The 19,273-nt window shown below is 37.7% G+C and overlaps 1 protein-coding gene across 1 annotated transcript in view; it reads left to right on the top strand.

The window, feature by feature from the left end:
* Positions 1–2,795: 2,795 nt before the first annotated feature.
* The window catches only part of LOC120541406 (NT-3 growth factor receptor-like), a 920,493-nt gene continuing 904,015 nt past the window's right edge, over positions 2,796–19,273 (top strand). The window contains exon 1 of the mRNA XM_039773008.1: positions 2,796–3,971. Within this exon, the coding sequence (XP_039628942.1) occupies positions 3,727–3,971 (245 nt within the window). The 5' untranslated portion in view covers positions 2,796–3,726. The remainder of the gene's footprint in view (positions 3,972–19,273) is intronic.

Below are 19,273 nucleotides of genomic sequence, written 5' to 3'. Positions count from 1 at the left end.
TAAGGATGTGCATTCAGTCTGTAGCTTAAATGCTTACCTCACAAACAATGTGCAGTCCATGAAAGGTGTCTGAATTATAAGCACCATCATGTTTTTAATGTCCTGCGGTGGGTTGGCGCCCTGCCCGGGATTGGTTCCTGCCTTGCGCCCTGTGTTGGCTGGGATTGGCTCCAGCAGATCCCCGCGACCCTGTAGTTAGGATATAGCGAGTTGGATAATAGATGGATGGATCGTGATTTTAACATTTCTTGCAAAGAACCCAGTAACCGTCAGCCCCTTTTCTCACTCACAGCTAACGTAAATTATGGACTCACAGTCACAGCACACATTGCCTTTTCTGTGGTGTGGCTCTACTTCTCTCACTTTCCTCTCCCTCTCGTGTCCGTTTGTGAAGCGCCACTGTCTTGCAATTTAGAAGTCATATGAAGACAGCTGTATAACTTATGTTTTTCTTCACTGCTTATCTTTTAAACTTGCCTGAGTAGTGTCTGCAGTGAAATGGACTGATATTTGCTTTAAGGAGTACTACACGTCCAGCCCTTCTGTGTATACAGTACCATTTCAGTATCGCTTCTTTGCTTCAACCACTTAAGGCCTATAGATTTCTTTATATGTTATGCAAATTGTGTGGTGGTGCTCCATTCCGGAAGGCACCTCAAAATCAAACATTGACTTATTGACTGACTTATTGGACTAACTGGCAGTGGAGGCAGAAGACAATACTGCTGATTCCGAATTGGTGAGCAAAGCAATGGTTCAGACTCCTTTAGGAATTGGGCCAAATAATCATACTCCCAAATGCTCTTATTATGGAATACTTTCTAAAAAAACAGTTATTTGAGCTACTTTTCAAATTTAATCATTTCTCCACAGCTGAACAAATCACAAAGGAATAACAGTAAAAATAAGCAGCTAAGCAAACAGAATTGTTGGTCACCAGGAAAGCCGGAACAACAGACATCACCTTAAAATTGCAAGAGAAGAAAACTCTGACGTAGATTACAACTTTTACCGGTGTTTTGACTATGCATTAGGAACATGCAGATTATCACAAACAACAGATAGAGATTGTGAGATTTTAACTAAAAAATGCAAATGTGATGTGATGTTTTAACACTATAACAATTGTAGGCTACTATAAGCATCTCATTTCTCAAGTCTTTTTACACCTTTAGCCTGCAATGCATTCATCAAGGATATTCTATTTTCAATAGCAAGCTGCAATGTCAAACTTCAGGTGACTTTTAACAGGGCTTTTTACTTTTTTTTTCCATAGTAAAGGCAGCAACCTCTGTTTAATTGCTCAGGTATTAATCAGTTTTTAATTTAGCGGACGGTGCCCCCATGCGAACGATCACAGTAACTTCATTTGGTATTAAACAAACAAAAACACAAATCAATATAATTTGACATTTCTAGCCACTGCATACAATACATGGGACAAAAGGCTTTTTACTCTCTGGTCTCGTTCATAAGTTTCAAAACTGTGATTGAATTGGATAGCTAGAAAGAAAAATGACTCTAATACATTGAACATTGAGTAAATAGACACTTCGTTTAGGCATGAATCTCAGATCCTGCACTTAGCTCCATACCTCTTGAGTGCAATCAGAAATTTAACTGCCTCTATGGCAGGCTTTAAGTGCTAAAAGAAATTGATTCTTATCAATTCTGAAATAACTTACCCATCTCAATAAATGATACAATCACTACCGTGTATTCAGAGAAAGAAACATCCTTCACAAAAAAGTAATGTGATGCATACCCAGATGCGCATCAAATACAGTAGAGCGCTATCAGTTGGAAACAGAATTCTGTGCCTAGTCATGAGGTGCGCATAACACCAAATGATTCCAATTTCCATTCCAAAGACTAATCTACTTTAAAGATTGACATATTTTGGGCAGAAATGCATTTTACTAATTTTTTTTGGTAATTGGAATGAATTAACTTGAACCATTTTAATAAAATGTCAACCAATGTCTGTCCCATTTGTGCTTATTATCACAGAGAAATGCTAACTTTGTACACTTTGCCTTAAGGTATATTGGAATCAGATGTGAATATTTTTTCTTACAAAATAACTCCATACAGCAGATGCAGTGTGTCATAGAATTAGTGACTCACAACAAAATAAAATATTTATTAACATTCAGTAATAATAAGAGTCTTGGTGGAGGATGGGTGAATTATCCAGCAGCAAGTACAAATGTAAAATGTGATTTCTATTTGGTTCCTCAACTCTTACTTGCATGTTTGAAAATGTAATGTTATTTATATGACTTTTCTCAAATGGTATTTTACTGTAGGGCTGAAAATACTGAACTGCACCCTGTCACTCGTGTATGGAACTTTTGAACGATTACAAAGGCTGGTTGAATGTTACATTTTACAAATTATTCCCTAATAATTGGCTCTACCGTCTTTCAGATGTAACTGATTTACCAGGTCTAGCCTTCACGAGCTTACAGCCATTACCGAAATCAGAACCTTATCGTCGGCTGAGAGGAATGAGAGTGACATGGCCATTTGGGGTGCTTAGGCCACTCTACACTTTCTAATGTCATAGCCTACGGATGAGACATTGGGAAATGGTGGGTCACTCGTTATCTTTCCCCCCTTGCATGCCATTATCATAATGTGCTTGACTGAAAACCCTGCATTAGTGCATCCGTATTTTCGTAACAATCAACAATGCTTACGCTAAAAACCAGTCGGATACTGATGAAGTTATTACGTCAGCCACGATCTTTCTACGTGCTTTACTGTATAGAGAAATATGATTCATGCCTTTATTCTTGCAGTCATGTGAACTGACTCTTCGAAGAGCTTCTGCATTCTCGATTCTAAAGTCCGTATTACAACATGCGCTGTGTTCAGGGTACACGTTAAACGTATTCAAACCACAAACTAAAAATTGCAGTGAACTATCGGATACACCTGTTCACTCGATTTATCGACGCTGCTTTTTCAATTTTCGGAAACTTTTCTTGTAAACCGTGTCACTTGCAGACGCATTCTAACGGAAACGGAGCTGCTCGCGGAGATCGCCAATTACTTGCTGGCTTGCTGCGCTTTCAAAGCGGAAAGAAGAGAATATATCGGATATTCCGTGGCGCGGGTATAGCGACAGTGAAGAGGAGTCGACATCCCTCTTTATATTTATTCTTCCGTTTTCTCTCTTTCTTCATCACGTCGGATACTGTTGAATGCTTTCTGACGTCTAATATCTGATTTGATATCTTCTCCGTTTTGCAGGTGTGTCAGTTTTAATTCTGCCCAGTAGGTGGGACTTGATGCCCGGAGCATCGGACTTCTTTTTTTTCCCCTTTTTAATGCTATACTTGTAAGTCTCAGAGCTGTGTGCGAACAACCTGGAATTCAGCAGCTAAGGGCAGCAGAAGAGACATGTATACCATGCAGGCTAGAGAAGCAGACACATCGGGTGTACTGATTTTTCAGCCCCGTCGTCTCTAACGGAGTATTTTTGTTCTATTTTTTCAATTCTTCCCTTTTTTTCTGGATTGTCGGGAATCGGGGATCTCGACACTCATAACATACACGCTACACATAAAAAATCGGGAGCACGTACATACACACATCCGCACACGCTTACATACATACATACATACATACATACACACACACACGCACACACACACACATACGCACCCGCGCGCGCACACACATACCCACTGTGCCACCAACCCTGCCGGATCATTCAACATGGATCTATCGTTCTGTCCACCCCGAATTTTCTGGTGGAGGATTTTGTTTCTACTCAGCCTTTTCCAGGACTATCTGAGCTCAATGCTGGACTGTCCGCCAACCTGCAGCTGTTCCCTTACTGAGATACATTGCAATAAGTCGGACAACGGGAAATTCTTCCCTCTGCTTGAGGTTCAAGACACGGGAAACAATGGCAACAACAGCACCAGTATCCCTGACCTGTTCAAGAACATCACTTCGATGTAAGTCAAAAATTATTAATGGCTTTTATAACACACAGAGAACAGCATATTACAATATGAATACAAGGAGAAGAAAATGTATCGTTGGTTACTTTGCCGCTATCACTTTTCTTTTTCTTTCTTTCTTTCTTTCTTTCTTTCTTTCTTTCTTTCTTTCTTTCTTTCTTTATGCATTTGGGGAAACTCCCTTGTTAATCTTGTGCTAGCAATAAATAAATACTTGCATAAAATGATAAATCACTTTTGTGTCCTGTGGGAAGTTGTCGTCGCTAATGGAAAGGCTGTGTGTGCGTGACTACCGGTGAATAAATGAAAAGGTTTTAGCCCCCGCTCAAAAAGGCAAAGCTGAATCACTGCAAACTACTTAATATCAAGAATTCAGTGAGCAAATCTCGCCACTAGTATTGAAAACAATATTATCTGCAATATGCTGAGAAATTCTATCAAGTTTTTTTTTTTTCCATCTCATGCCAGCTGCCTTTACATGACAGGATACTTTAGGGGGTGGGGAGGTGGGGTTGATTTGTATTCCTGGCAGTAACTTTAAAACGGCTTCAGTCACAACATTTGCCATCTTTAGTGATTTAAGGGTCTTGTTTAACGGTTAGATAACCTTTTTTCTGAAGATGCGTACATGAACGGTTTGTGTATGTATAAACATTTAAGAACATGCGAAAAAATGCAATTTTAACATCTTCATCGTGCAGTGCAGAACAATGCCTTTCAGTGGTCATTACATTTCAGAGGTGTTAATATAGTTTGCATAGATCATTGAAATGATCGCCCGTTCACATAGACGAATAAGCACCAAACTGTAAAAATTCGTTTGCACTCGCTTTGTTTAAATGTTCACTCTCGTGTCCCTGCGTTTCTGGCCAAATCGTACGCATTTATATTGTCACAGTTCAGGAAGGCTACCGTAAGAAGGCAACAAATGGCACAATATGCCCTTCGCAATAGGCCTACAGGTGGGCTACTTACCACGTAAAATTCTACTTCGCCCTCCAGAAGTGCTTTATTTTTCGTGTTCAGAAACGCAGTGTAATAGTTGGTCATTACTAACAGACATCTTATTCTAATAATGTTCAATATTTTAGGTTGAATTCGTCACATAGATCAATGTGCAATCATTATAATTGTTCCAGTTAAAATGCCTTTTCCGAACAGCTGTACTCATAAAGTGAAAGAAACAGAAATAATGTTGTATGCTTGTATGTGTCAGCAGCTCAGTGTTGTTCAGTTAATAATACAACCATATGTATTTGTATTATATATATAGATATATATTCAACACCAGTATATGTATATATATATATGTGTGTGTGTGAGTGTATTCATAGATAGATAGATAGATAGATAGATAGATAGAGATAGAGTGTGAGTGTGCGCGTGAATGTAGACAGCAGTAAATGCAGTGCTCGACGTTGCTTATGCTCTAAGCTGTTTTTAAGAGTAAAGACCTTATAAGATTAATTAATTAATAAAAGAAAACTTCGCAGATTGTGTCGACTAGCTGCCTTCACCAAGGACACTATGTACTTTAGCAAAAGAGATTTGTATCCCGGATGCTGCAATGCTGGAATATTTGTGTCATTTTCATCATTTCAGTATTAACCAAAAATTCGGTATAGCCTTCGTCGTTTCTCTCTTTCTAAGCTCTAGAAGTACTTATCGGAGTAAGTGAATGAATTCGCATTTACTGTATCTGGATTAAGTGTCATCTGTCTGACTTGATTTCTTTGCTCGAATAGATCAATGCAAGTTATTATTCAGCACGCTGAATGATATGCATCGCGTATTCTCTTTATTGATTTCTGTTTCTTAAAGGGAAATCCCTTGCTTCCCAACTTGTTCACTAATGCATGAAAAAACAAAACAAAAACATTTGCCAGCAAGTGCAGGAGAAACCCAAGAAGGACATGGAAAAAAATAATAATGGTGATGCATTCGGATTTTTCTCTTTCCTTCTGAGACCCTTTGCTTAAGAAAATGTGACTTATTGCACCTATCAACCTCAAGATTGCCCATTTAAACGTAGCGTAGATAAAAAGATGAAAGCAGAAATATTAACAACGTGCCAAAAGTAAAACAATTATAAAAAATGGCCAGTTGTCTTTCAATAGATGGTACCTTCATCGTTTGCCAGCAGGTGGGAAGCAGCATATCATACATAGCCTTCAGCTCAGCCGCTAGAGGGGAGACTGGAATCTTCAGAGCGACTCGTGTGCTACGCGCGCCCCCGCAGCCCTCGTGTCTAAGCGTCCGCTCTCCGGGACAGGAGCAGAGCAGTCGGCGGCATTCAAGGGGGAGATGCTGCTGGGAATACTGCTTCACACGTTTAAAGTATACGTGTATGTGGCCCGAATGTTGTTCTCGATAATGGGCATGTGCATGTTCTCGCACAGGTCTGAGCGACTCAATTCGAAATGCGTGACTTTGTTCTTATAGTAGTTTATTTTTGGAAGAGTCACAGTACGATGCACACATTTTTACATACGTCATCCATGTAAGTTACAGCCATCCATTTCCTCGCGAATACTGATAAGCTGTTGTACCTAAAAATAAAGTTCTGAATTATGTATATATTTTTCATTAATTCCTTATTTTCTATGTTCATATCTTAATCACTTAAATATGCAACTTTACTCAATAACCAGATTTTGATTTTCTTTAAGTTGTTATAGTATTAATTAATTTGTGATGCATTTTATCATTTGTTACATAAGTGAAACATATTTTGCAGACAACCAATTTGTATAATATAAATATTAGGTATTTTTTTTTAAATAAAGCAGTTTTTATATACTTGCATTTTCAATTGTAATATATTTGTGAGAGTAGGTACTGAAATGGCTGCTTCCTGTGGATGAGCAAATTCCCTTCATTTACTGAGTGTGGCCTGTGTAGTACTCAGGAAAAACTGGTTAGTGAACATGTGGTCCTAGTCTTTGTAGGCTTAATTTACTCTCAGTTTGTGTAAGTTGTTATATATGTAGTCACCATATTTTTGAATACCAACATTATATTGAGTTACTTTAGCACTACCCTGCGTTGAAATGAAATATTGTAAGAATTCCATCTTCTGTTAGGCTGAGTCCATTTGCATGTTTACTGAGCAGTGTTGTAGTAACACTGGACCGTTATCTAGTGAGTCTATCTATCATCATGTGGCATAACTCTTCTAGGTATGCGGAATATTTTGAGGCCCATGTTGTTATTCATGTAATATTATGCTCAGTTTCTAATTGTTTATGAAGAACTACATTTTCAAATGTAAGCTTCAAAAACAGTATCCAATAATGTTTATTTAGCTATTAGCAGCATTTGTGTGTGCTGATTTATCATTACTCTTGAACAATGGACGGTCCATCCTTTTTCCTGCTTGACAAGCTAATCATCTCAGTAGAAGAGCAGCAAGAGGAATCATCTGCAGGGGTCATTTTTTCTTCTGTCATACACCTACCACTTTTTAGGAAGCTCTAAAACCTTTAAGCCTGCAATATGAAATGACTTTGCAAAAATGAGAGGAGTATCCTTAAAATCTAAAAGCACATGGTTTGACAGCTGAGTCAAGTTCAATGTAATTTTCAAGTCTCTTTTTATCTTGTTATTGAAACAATAATACATGCTACAGATCATAACTGAAAGAGAATCATTGTTACCCAAGAAGTAAGGAAAATGAACTCAAAGTAATACCCGTTATTCAGCAGAGATGCATCAAATTTAAAAGCAGTTATATTAATTAACACCTTTTGTCTTAAATAATTTAGGAAGGCACATTACAAAAATATATGTGTAATACTGCAATATGCAACACACAATCTAAACAGAAAAGTGTTACCAATTCTCAACTTCCAATTTGTTGAAACAATACGAAGTCTGCAGTTGAAAGTAGCAGCATTGTCCTATGCTGTCCATGGTACTGAATTTCACAGTGTCTATGATAAATGGTAGTTTATTAAATTTCATGGTCTGCTTTATTACAAAATGCACAAAAGCTGCTACAATGTATGCTTTGCAGTAGATTAGGTATCATGGGAGATTTGCTCTATGTGAGTGAGTGGGAGTGTTCTTTGAGATCTTCCTGATAGCAATAATACGGAAATTTAATTACACATGAAATAATACTTTTGTTTATTAGAAAACTGTCTAGTGTGTTTTTTGGAACAAGGAGTAACAAAATTATTTCTGAAAATATTATGAACGTTATCAATTTTATTTTAAAAACTTGCTTTGTTAATAAATTAATATCATTATACGATTCACTACTATTATTGAACAATTAAAGTAACAGGGATAACCAGGCTAAGCAACTCTGTGTATGAAGGCTGTGACTCTATATAAAGAGTGTTTTTGTGACAAATAAGTTATGAGGGATCAAGAGAAAGTGATTAATCAGTGTCACTAAAAACTAGGCATTAGATTCTAGCTGTACATACTTAGCTTCATAGAGCATTACTTGTTATAAATTGCTGTAACCTCCGCTTTTTTCCTTTTTTTTTTTTTTTTTGCAGCTGCAGTGCTAAAAATAAAAGATGTGTTATAAATAGCCGTTTCAGAATATTGGTGCTCTAGAAATACAAATCAAACTTTTTTTTATATTAATAATATGATGATATCAAATGTATTGATACAAAACTCCTGTTGCTTTCAACAAAATAATGTACTGCATTTTGAAAGAAGTTGTTATTAGTAAGTAATGCACATTTACGTTTTATTAGGTCACCCACCTTCAGAGGCTCAGAAGTATTACTGTGTATATGCCTTATAACTTGAGGTTGCATAAGGCTCAAGGACACTTTTTTCTTCACATATGTGCAGACCTTGTACATGCAGAAATAAGTATAAACTGCTACAGGGTGACCCAGTTTGTCAAACCAATAAATCTACAACAGATAGTGGTTTGTATGTTGATGGAAGATATTAATGTGCAGTAACTGTGGCACAATAAGTGATGTGGGATTAGAACATTGGGATTAGGTCAGTAGCCCAGATGGGAAGTCACTAGCATAGATGTGGCATATTTATTAAGTCTTTGGACTTCAATCTCTGAAGCTGTAGGTTCGAATCTCACTACTGACACTATGTGGCCATGAGCAAGTCATTTTACTTGCCTGTGCTTCAACTGGAAAAAAACAAAAGAATATAACCAATTGTATATCAAAACGTTGTAAGTCGCATTGGATAAAGGTGTCAACGAAATAAGTAAATGTAAATGTGTAGTTAAGGGTATTCAATGTGCATCACAGACACAGAAATACACCCGAGGATCAGGCAGGTCTGGTTTTCAATTCCTACTGTATAATCTTACCATTTTGAATGAATGCATGCTCCTACACTGAGAAATATTGAAGGCTACTTAAGTGTGATAGATCCAATTAGTAAAAATAAATAAATAAAATAGTAATGAGAAATCAGATCATCTTAGGATTCCATACGGTTTGATGGACTCTTGCCTTTTTTCCCCTAAACACGCTCACAAATTCCTCTATCTCACAGCCAGACCAGTGTCTTCCTTGCCTGCTTTCTTTCAGCGGTCCCAAGATTCCACAGAACTTGAGAAGAATTGTGGTTCATTGAAGGCAACCAGCAAAATGAAAAATAGGAACCTACATTTGTGATTTTTTTTTTTCCTCTGAGGAATCCTCTGAGAAGTTCAAGAAATAAATCTATTATTTTGACGTAGGATTGCCATGTATGAAATGTTTCTCCCAATGAATTTATAATGGAAAAATGCTGGAAACTGTCCTCTATATTTTGACGTTATGCTTGTAATTATTGGTCCAGGACTGTATAATTATGCTTCTGACACAATAGTCACTGACTGCAATAAATGTTCTTTTCCATATCTGGAGGACAGCTTTAACAGGTTGGTACAACTTTAAACATCCTCTACTGTGGAGAAGCATTTGTTTCTTCAATTTTTCATCAGCTGCAAAAATGAATGAAAAACCCCTTCCAACACACACTTGTACACTTTTAAACATGGACATAGTTGGCATCTGAATTACTGGAAAATGCTAGAACCAAATCTCCTAGAGGTAACAACCTTCAGTACGTCAGGTTCATCTGTTACTGTTTTTCAGATTGGCATTTGCATTGGTTTGCTTATTTTGGGACGGTCAAAGGGCTTTGTGACAGAAGAGTGGCTGAAAATTCAAAAAGACTGTTTTGTCAAGGTTTTTGTCTCACTAAATAAAATAAGGTGACTGAAAAATGCATGAACATTTAAATAAATAATACTAATTTCCTTATCACAGAAGGACCAAAATGTGTTGTTCCAGTAAGTAGCATGGCATTCAGTTAACTGATGCTGTAAGTCCCGATTGAACAAGGCAGTACTCCAGTAAATAGCGCTTGATATTGAGCTAATGTACAGTTCACAGTTAACAGCTACTGTAGCTTGGGGAGTGTGCATCACTTTTTCATTGCTCTCAATTTTGCCCAGAACTCAAAACTTCATTCATCTTTTAAAATCTAATTTTTTTTTTAACTAATATGTATACAGTAAGCGCTTCAAGGCATGTTACAAATAGATGTAAGGAGAAGACCTACATTGTTTGTTTTGTCATCTCCTTATATAATACGCTACCATGGCTCTCCATTTGTGTGTCCAGGATTTTAAATCACCTGTAGCTTGCAAACTGTTTGAACAATTGCCTGAAATTTGGTACGCATATACTACGTGACGTCTACTGTCCGCTTTTGGGCTGATGATTGACCTCCGAGGTTATTCCTCTTTTTATTTTTATTTTATTTTATTGCAGAATCAACTCTTGGCAGTGCCCAACAGGGTGGCTGTGTGGTGCTTGCGTACGGGCGCCGATCTCATCCCTAACACCTCTGTCCTCTCTTTCTCTACTTCTTCATATCTTAAATCATTCTTAAGTCTTCAATCTGCCTCAAGTGCCAGCTTAAGTGAAAAATTAAGGAAAACGTACTAAGTAATCGCAATACAAACAGTATTGAGAAGAAGTGGGCCGCTAGGGTGGAGAAAAGAAGAGCTGCTCAGTAAACAGCAAGCACATCAACCTCTGAGCAAACGAATGCTAAACGTACAGAGAAAGAGGATGAAAACTAGGAATGCTCAAGTCAAGTGTACTGTGCGCCGTTACTGGTTATATTATAAAATTTCAAAGACCCCTTTAAACCTTTAATATCCATCCATCCATTTTCCAACCCGCTGAATCCAAACACAGGAGCCAATCCCAGCCAACACAGGAACCAATCCTGGGCAGGGTGCCAACACACACAAACACACCCACACACCAAGCCCACACTAGGGCCAATTTAGAATCGCCAATCCACCTAACCTGCATGTCTTTGGACTGTGGGAGGAAACCGGAGCGCCCGGAGGAAACCCACGCAGACACTGGGAGAACATGCAAACTCCACGCAGGGAGGACCCAGGAAGCAAACCCGGGTCTCCTAACTGCGAGGCAGCAGCGCTGCCACCGTGCCGCCCCACCTTTAATATCCTTTCCAGGTATTTCCTGTGCTAGGCTGATTAGAGAGACTTAAAGTAACCTAAAGTGGTATATATAAAACAGATTCATTTCATTTCATGGAATCAAATACCAAATACATGTGATATGTCTTTAATTTTATTGCTTTTGGATTCAAGGATACTGATTGAAATGGAAAACAGTCATTTTCTTATTGTGTCTTTTCCCTCATGTTTAGTTTGTGGTATACAGCAAAGCTGACACTTTTAACGAAAGAAGGAAGAAAATTACCAATGTGGCAGAGTGGCGATTGCTGCTGCCTCACAGATCCAGCATCTTAGGTTTAAATGATGGTCCCTGTCTTTGTTTTTGTATAAGTTCCACATTTGTTGCAGTGTGTGTGAGTTTTTCTTAAAGTACTCCTGTTTTTTCCCCCCAATCAGACGATATTCGTATTAGGTTAACAGACAATTCTAAATTGCTGTATTGTGTATGTGTTCATGGGTGGATATTGTAATGGACTGGCTTTCTGTTCAAGGTTGCCTCTTGCCTTGTGCTCATGGCTGCCTGGTTGGCCTCCATACTAATTATAAAATCGGATTAGGCAAATCTGAGAATTTTATGGCATATTGCCCAAATTATATTGCAGATGTATTTGTAAAATCCATCAGTTTATTACTCTCATATAAAGTTGGAGGTTGACATAGCAACTTTGTAGTACAATTCTCCACATGATCAGTATGTTAGTCTCTTGGAGAAAATGCCTATTACAATATCTAAACCATTTGGCGTCTAGTTTTCTAAGCATATTTCTCTTAAAATATCATTGGTTTTAATGATTTCCTCATGGATACAGCAGCCATTACAATGTAGTAGATTCTGTTAATGCTGCAACGTAGCAAATCAAGTCCAATACATACGTCTAAATGAAATCTTCACCATGAATCCCACAAGCAGTAAAGATTTTTCAAAATCTGCATTTTACCTAAATTTCTTTCCATGGAACCTTGTGCTGTTAATTTCTGTAGCAAATTATAAGTTATGTTCAAACAGCCTTGAGGCATCTTAATTAGTGAGTCTGGCAGAGGAATGTAGTTTTTATTCAATGGTATTATTTAAAACAATGCTGAAGTCTATGCAGATAGTTCGATGTATATGATGATTACAGCCTGGCTTCTTTGTTGAGATTTTATGACCAGACTGTGCCCCTGTCCAAAAAATATTCTGAGATTTATTGAAAATGCTAAATTATTCTGGTATGAGTGGAAGTGTATTTGTACAGGTTGAGATGATTTCATTGTGTAAAAGGTGAGCCACAGATCCAGTAAGAGAATGTTTCATGCAAGAAGTTGCTCTAATTTGGTCAAGGCCAACAGTAGAATTGTCCAGGTTCAGAAATGGATGGATAAATGGAATAACTCGAATGTATGGTTGATACTTTATAGTCTAACATAATACACTGAATACATTGAAAGAAGAATTTGCAATGTTTACTGTGTCAATTGTTACACTGCATAATATAAAGTAGTATTTTTCAATTTAATATTTCAGTGGCAGTAATAACACAAGGCCACTTGCTCCAGTAAAACAGTATTGCAATTGTTGTTATTAAAGTTTGTATTTTTCCCCGAAAAGCTGGACTGGTTTACAGATGAGATTAGACAGGATTCCCCATGGACTATGATATTTGCTGATGACATTGTGATCCATAGCAATAGTAGAGAGCAGGTTGAAGAGACCCTGGAGAGGTCAAGATATGCTCTAGAGAGGAGAGGAATGAAGGGCAGTAGGAACAAGACAGGATACATGTGTGTAAATGAGAGGGAGGTCAGTGGAATGGTGAGGATGCAAGGAGTAGAGTTGGTGAAGGTGGATGAGTTTAAATACTTGGGATCAACAATACAGAGTAACAGGGAGTGTGGAAGAGAGATGAAGAACAGAGTGCAGTCAGGGTGGAATGGGTGGAGAAGAGTGTCAGGAGTAATTTGTGACAGACGGGTATCAGCAAGAGTGAAAGGGAAGGTCTACAGGACGGTAGTGAGACCAGCTATGGTATATGGGTTGGAAATGGTGGCACTGACCAGAAAGCAGGAGACAGAGCTGGAGGTGGCAGAGTTAAAGGTGCTAAGATTTGCATTGGGTGTGACGAGGATGGTCATGATTAGAAATGAGGACATTAGAGGGTTTTCTCAGGTTGGATGGTTGGGAGACAAAGTCAGAGAGGCGAGATTGTGTTGGTTTGGACATGTGCAGAAGAGAGATGCTGAATATATTGGGAGAAAGATGTTAAGGTTGGAGGTAAGAGGAAAAAGGAAGGTCTAACAGAAGGTTTATGAATGTGGTGTGAGAAGACATACAGGTGATGGGTGTAACAGAGCAAGATGTAGAGGACAGGAAGATATGGAACAAGTTGGCTGTGGCAACCCATAACAGCTGCTCTGAAAGAAGAAGAATATGATTTCTTCCTGAAAAGCTCATTTTGTTGTGTTTTTGTACTGATCCATTCCGAGGAAACACATTGTCCCTTTGTGAGTAGCTTTCAAGATATTTCAATAAGCTGTCTCCTCTATAACCTGTAACCTATAACCAATAACCTGTGATATTTTTCATAGATAACTCTGAAAAAGGCTGAATCCTATAGTTTGTCAGATAATTCAGATTCTTCTAAATGTGTTTTACCTCTGCTATTATTGTTTAACTTTATGCAAGAAAAATGAGGCTAAAAAAGAATCATATTACAAACAGAATTCCTTCCCTCAAAAATGAACAGATTGTGTAAGTGTAATTCGTATTTTGCTGTACTAAGTTCCTTGTATTTTGGTTTAAATGTAAATATATCTAATGGTTTTTAAACAAAAGCAGAATAAAGGATCCTCCAAGTATGTATAGTATATCAATATCAGCATTTTTATCTGCTGAAATTCTTCAACCAAAAATTAAATCAGCAACTGTAACCAGTTGCTTACAACTGTTGTGTTAACTTTTGAAGTCTTCTGTTATTCTTTTAATACTTTTTGCAGGACTGCTTAACAAGGGAGATACAGTATATTAAAAATGTATATTTGGAAAAGTTGAAAATGAACATAAGTCAAATGTGAGACATGGATGTGTGTCCTCTATGAAAGAAAATCAGCAATTTTTGATGTCATGAAATGTCATTTCTCCAATATTTGTGATTTAATTAAATGAACCTTTAAGTCATACATTTCATTTCAGGTAGAAATTTCCACCCTCCATGAATTCATCCATCAATCTATAGTAGCGTTTTCTTGTAGGGCGATTCTATAACTGCAAAAAGTTAAACTTGCTGTGTTCCAAGTTGCTGCTGAGTAATTTCTTAAGCATGCTATTGTTAATTTCTTTAAATTATTTGAATAAACATTTCTTCATAGTTACCAGTCAAATATTGTACTGTATAATTGTAAATACAAAAACATTATTCTGCAGTCTATTTTCTTCTTTTAGCACTATATAATAATGTACCTGTCAATAACAACATGTATTGTAATGATTTTGGTAAAATAATCTTCTCAAATCAACTTAAACTAATATAGGGTGGCAGAAGGACCAGAGCCGAACTTGGCACAAAAAGGGGCATAACATGAACATGGTCTTGGGTGGGCCACCAGTTTAATCACACATACTGTATCCACGAGAGGTCATACATATCCTTCTGAGAAGACAATTTGAGTTTCTGGGGAGAATAACCCAAATAGACATGGGAGAAACCGGCGGACTGCACATGCAGAAGCAGGAGCCAGAAGTAGTAGAATTCAAATTCAGAGCCCTGGATCTATAAAGTATTAGTGCTAACAGCTGTGCTGCCATAATTTTATTAGCATATTACCATATAATTTATTAAGAAAAATGGAGTTACTCTATTTGGTGAAGTTTAAAAATGTTTTTTTTTCCTTCTAAAGCAGCATCATTTTAATGCTAGTTTTAAAACAGGAATGTAAACTAGTAAATATATTATAAATTATTTCACTTGTGTCTGTCCGCGCTCGATATAAAGAACGGTTGCCACAACTACTATATCCTTTCACAACAAGAGCGAGGAATCCTTGCTTCTGGCAGAGTTTTGGTCTTAGGTTTATCTTTAAGTCTTCAGTTTTTTGATGTGACCAATTATCAACTGTGGTATTTGACTGTTTATTCGGTGCATGCTTTGTTACCCACCAAAACTACATTATGACACTACCACCTCCTTTTTCCTTCACTTCAACGTAATCCTCCCAATAGAATGAAAAGGCACATACAGCCTAATAATAATTCTTTGCATTTATATAGCACTTTTCTCACTACTCAAAGCGCTCAGCAATTGCAGATTAAGGGCCTTGCTTAAGGGTCCAACAGAGCAGAGTCCTTTTTGGCATTTACAGGATTCGAACCGGCAACCTTTCCGATTGCCAGTGCAGATCCCTAGCCACATCTAGTTGTGACCAACAGAAACAGTCTCGCCGGCCTACATACTCACACCTACGCAAAGAAGCAGAAACGTCTACATCACGCCGGACCAACCAGAACAGGCAAGAAACCTTAGAACAACAAAGACAACGTATGACAAACCACAGAGCGACATTATCCAAAGATCTGTGGCAGCAGGTCTTGCACCAAGACAGTGGAACGAAAAATGAATCACACACACAACCTTTCTGCAGAGCAGCGACAAACTGCCAGACAACAAGAAACATTACGATGGAAAAACTGTAAAAGAAGATACTCCTTTTATATTATGGCGTAGGCAATTCCCCGTTCGTTTAGCATATTGTATGACTATCACCACGTTTAACATATTGTATGACTATCACCAAGTTTAACAACGTTGGAGTTTATTTGCCAGGCCCTGTTTTTACCCAAGGCCAGTTGTACACTACATTATCCAGAGTTACATCGAAACTTGGGTAAAATGTACAGGTACTTGCGGGTTATGCACAGGGGAAGATTTTCGCTGACAATAACGTTTATGCAACAAATTGCGTTTTCCGACAATTATTACAGATGTCGGTATACTACATTACTTGACGGCCACACTTCACACCTACTGACTTACATTTTCCCTTCTTATCCAATATGTTCTGTTAACCTGTTCGTGTTACACTTTGTATTGGTAAATATTTGTGCTGTTGTAAGTGACTATAATAACATCCCATACTAATCATGTGACTATTCTAATATTGAGTCCTCTCACAAGTCAATACTTATTAAAATAACTTCCTTTCTTACTGTAACGTGAGATGTTCTTCTCTCCCTCATCTTTATTTCATTAACGCTTTTATTCTTGCGAAATGTTCGCAAGCACGATTTGCTAGTGATGTTCTTCACATATGCAGACTATAGATGATCCGCAGGATTATTTACATCACAACCAACTTAGCCAGAGTTCTGATTTTTGTAACCACAGAATTTGTGCTACCAGTATTTTTATGTGATAGGCCAACGAGTAAAGGTCAGTGATTTGCAAGAAGCTTCCCCCCCCTCCTTGCCTAGAAAAGCTTGATATGCAAAACCAGGTCCATCTTTCATTTATATAATGTCAGAGATGTTAAAATACCCTTGATTCTTGCATGAACAGTTAGAATATCAATGTGACTAAGCACAAAAAAAGAAAGAAAAAAGTGTACAGAGCAAGCTTTGCCCTTCACCAGTCTGTTAAAGGGCTGAGAGCACGAAGTTCATTATGTGAAAGTGGGGCATTTTTAAGCAGGTTTTTGCAAGAATGTCTGTCACTTCTGTTCATCTTAATATATGGCATACATTCCAGTGCTTCATACATATAATTACCAGCAAAGCATTTACACTCCTACCCCATAAGATTTTGAACTAATTTCCAATTCATTTCTAATATGGCATATGGTTAATGTTAAAGGTTTCATTGCTGCTGCGTCTATCATCTTTTTTCTTCCCTTGCAACTTGTTCTCATCCAGTAAACAATCCTAACATTGCTAAAAGTGAAAAGTTAATGTACTGTAAGCAATCATTATGTCCATAATAAAATGTACATGATTGTTTTGAGTATTTATGAATTAATTTGCTTTTTATTTTACAAGGAATGAGTTACAGTACAACAGTAAAGTTAAATGATTTTTTTTAGGAAAATGAATTTAAAAACATCATGAGAAATCATGCAATAATTCATATTCATTACTTGCTTATCATTTCATCAGTTTTTCCCAAAAATGAATCTATAATTTGGAACTAAAGATCTCAGCTATAATAACACAAATATAGACAAAGCACGACTACACTCTCAGTATGACACCCATTCAATGAAAAGCACAAAGAAGCACGGCTGCAGTTTAGCATGGAGTATCACAAGAGCAGAATAGCTCTGGACTGTACAAGGTGACTGAAGACCCCAGAGAAAACACACAAACACTGGCAGAGAATATGCAAACGCCACGCAGCAGGCATTTCATCACTGATTCCAGTGCTAATCGCTTCTTTTCTGTCCCAGAAGAAAACAATCTGTTCAGATTTTTCTAAAAAAAAAATAATCCTTTGTAACTGGAATTCTTCTTTTCACCATTCAATTACATTATCAGATCATGTTCAGCATCTGCCATATTTGAATATAATATATATTTATTGACCGATTGAATAGAGTGGTTAAATCTCAACTTTCTGATTCCAAACATGTGGATGAATGTTTATCCTTCCATCTATTATCCAACCTGCTATATCCTAACTACAGAGTCACGGGGGTCTGCTGGAGCCAATCCCAGCCAACACAGTGCACAAGGAACAAATCCCGGGAAGGGCACCAGCCCACCACAGGGACAATTCAGGATCACCAATACACCTAACCATGGGGAACCCACGCAGACACGGGGAGAACATGCAAACTCCATGCAGGGAGGACCCCAGAAGCCAACCCAGGTCTCCTAATTGTGAGGCAGCAGCGCTACCACTGCGCCACTGATGAATGTTTATAATGTATTTATTTATTGCTGTAGTAGAAGGTAAACTTGTATTTAGATGGGCTAACAGAGAGAGAATATTTGCACTCACGAACAATAATGATGGGTTAAAATATATCACATAGCATAAGAGACTTGTTTTTTTAAATATCATATACCTTTTGTTTAACTGTAAATGATTGTGAACAAATTAGCTTTGGAAAGCATATCATGCAAACATGGAAACCAGAAACGTGTTAATTTATTTAAAAAAAATATATAGATTAACTAAACTGCGGTGGGTTGGCGCCCTGCCCAGCGTTTGTTTCCTGCCTTGCGCCCTGTGTTGGCAGGGATTGGCTCCAGCAGACCCCCCGTGAGCCTGTAGTTAGGATATAGCAGGTTGGATAATAAATGGATGGATGGATTAACTAGATGGGTACACAATAAATTCAGTCTCCATGTCCAACAATTAAAAGTTATGAGGTGCCAGACTGAAATAACCTGGGGCAAAATGCAAATGCAGAATTCTTTGAAAACTCATTAAGTAAATTATGTAATAATTGATTTTCTTGCTCTTAAAAAAATTTCAGAAACAGTAATGTTTCCTAAATATAATTTAAAGACCAAGTGGAAGAAATGGTCACAAAAGTGCTGCTCTCTTTGCCAACATTTGGAATAATAACTGCTATATCAAGTAAAGGGATTGACTTCTGTCATGATCGTCTCATAGCTTTGGCTTGGCTTGCCCATGTCCACCCACCTCTGTTTGCTAAGAGACTTTAATGACGTGACTGTCGCCTACTGGAAGAGCAGAGAAAATGAAAGCTAAGCACAGCCCTTCGGTTAGGTTTTGTGAAAATCATTACAACCTGCTGAAGTGTTTCCCTTCAGGCCTCATCTTTGTCTTTGACCTTGGCTTGTCCTGGATTTGGTCATGTATCTCATCTGAATTCG

Source organism: Polypterus senegalus, chromosome 12 (assembly GCF_016835505.1).
Source record: "Polypterus senegalus isolate Bchr_013 chromosome 12, ASM1683550v1, whole genome shotgun sequence".
NCBI lineage: Eukaryota > Metazoa > Chordata > Cladistia > Polypteriformes > Polypteridae > Polypterus > Polypterus senegalus.
The sequence above is the reverse complement of the archived record's forward strand: the minus strand, read 5'-3'. Positions and strand labels throughout refer to the sequence as shown.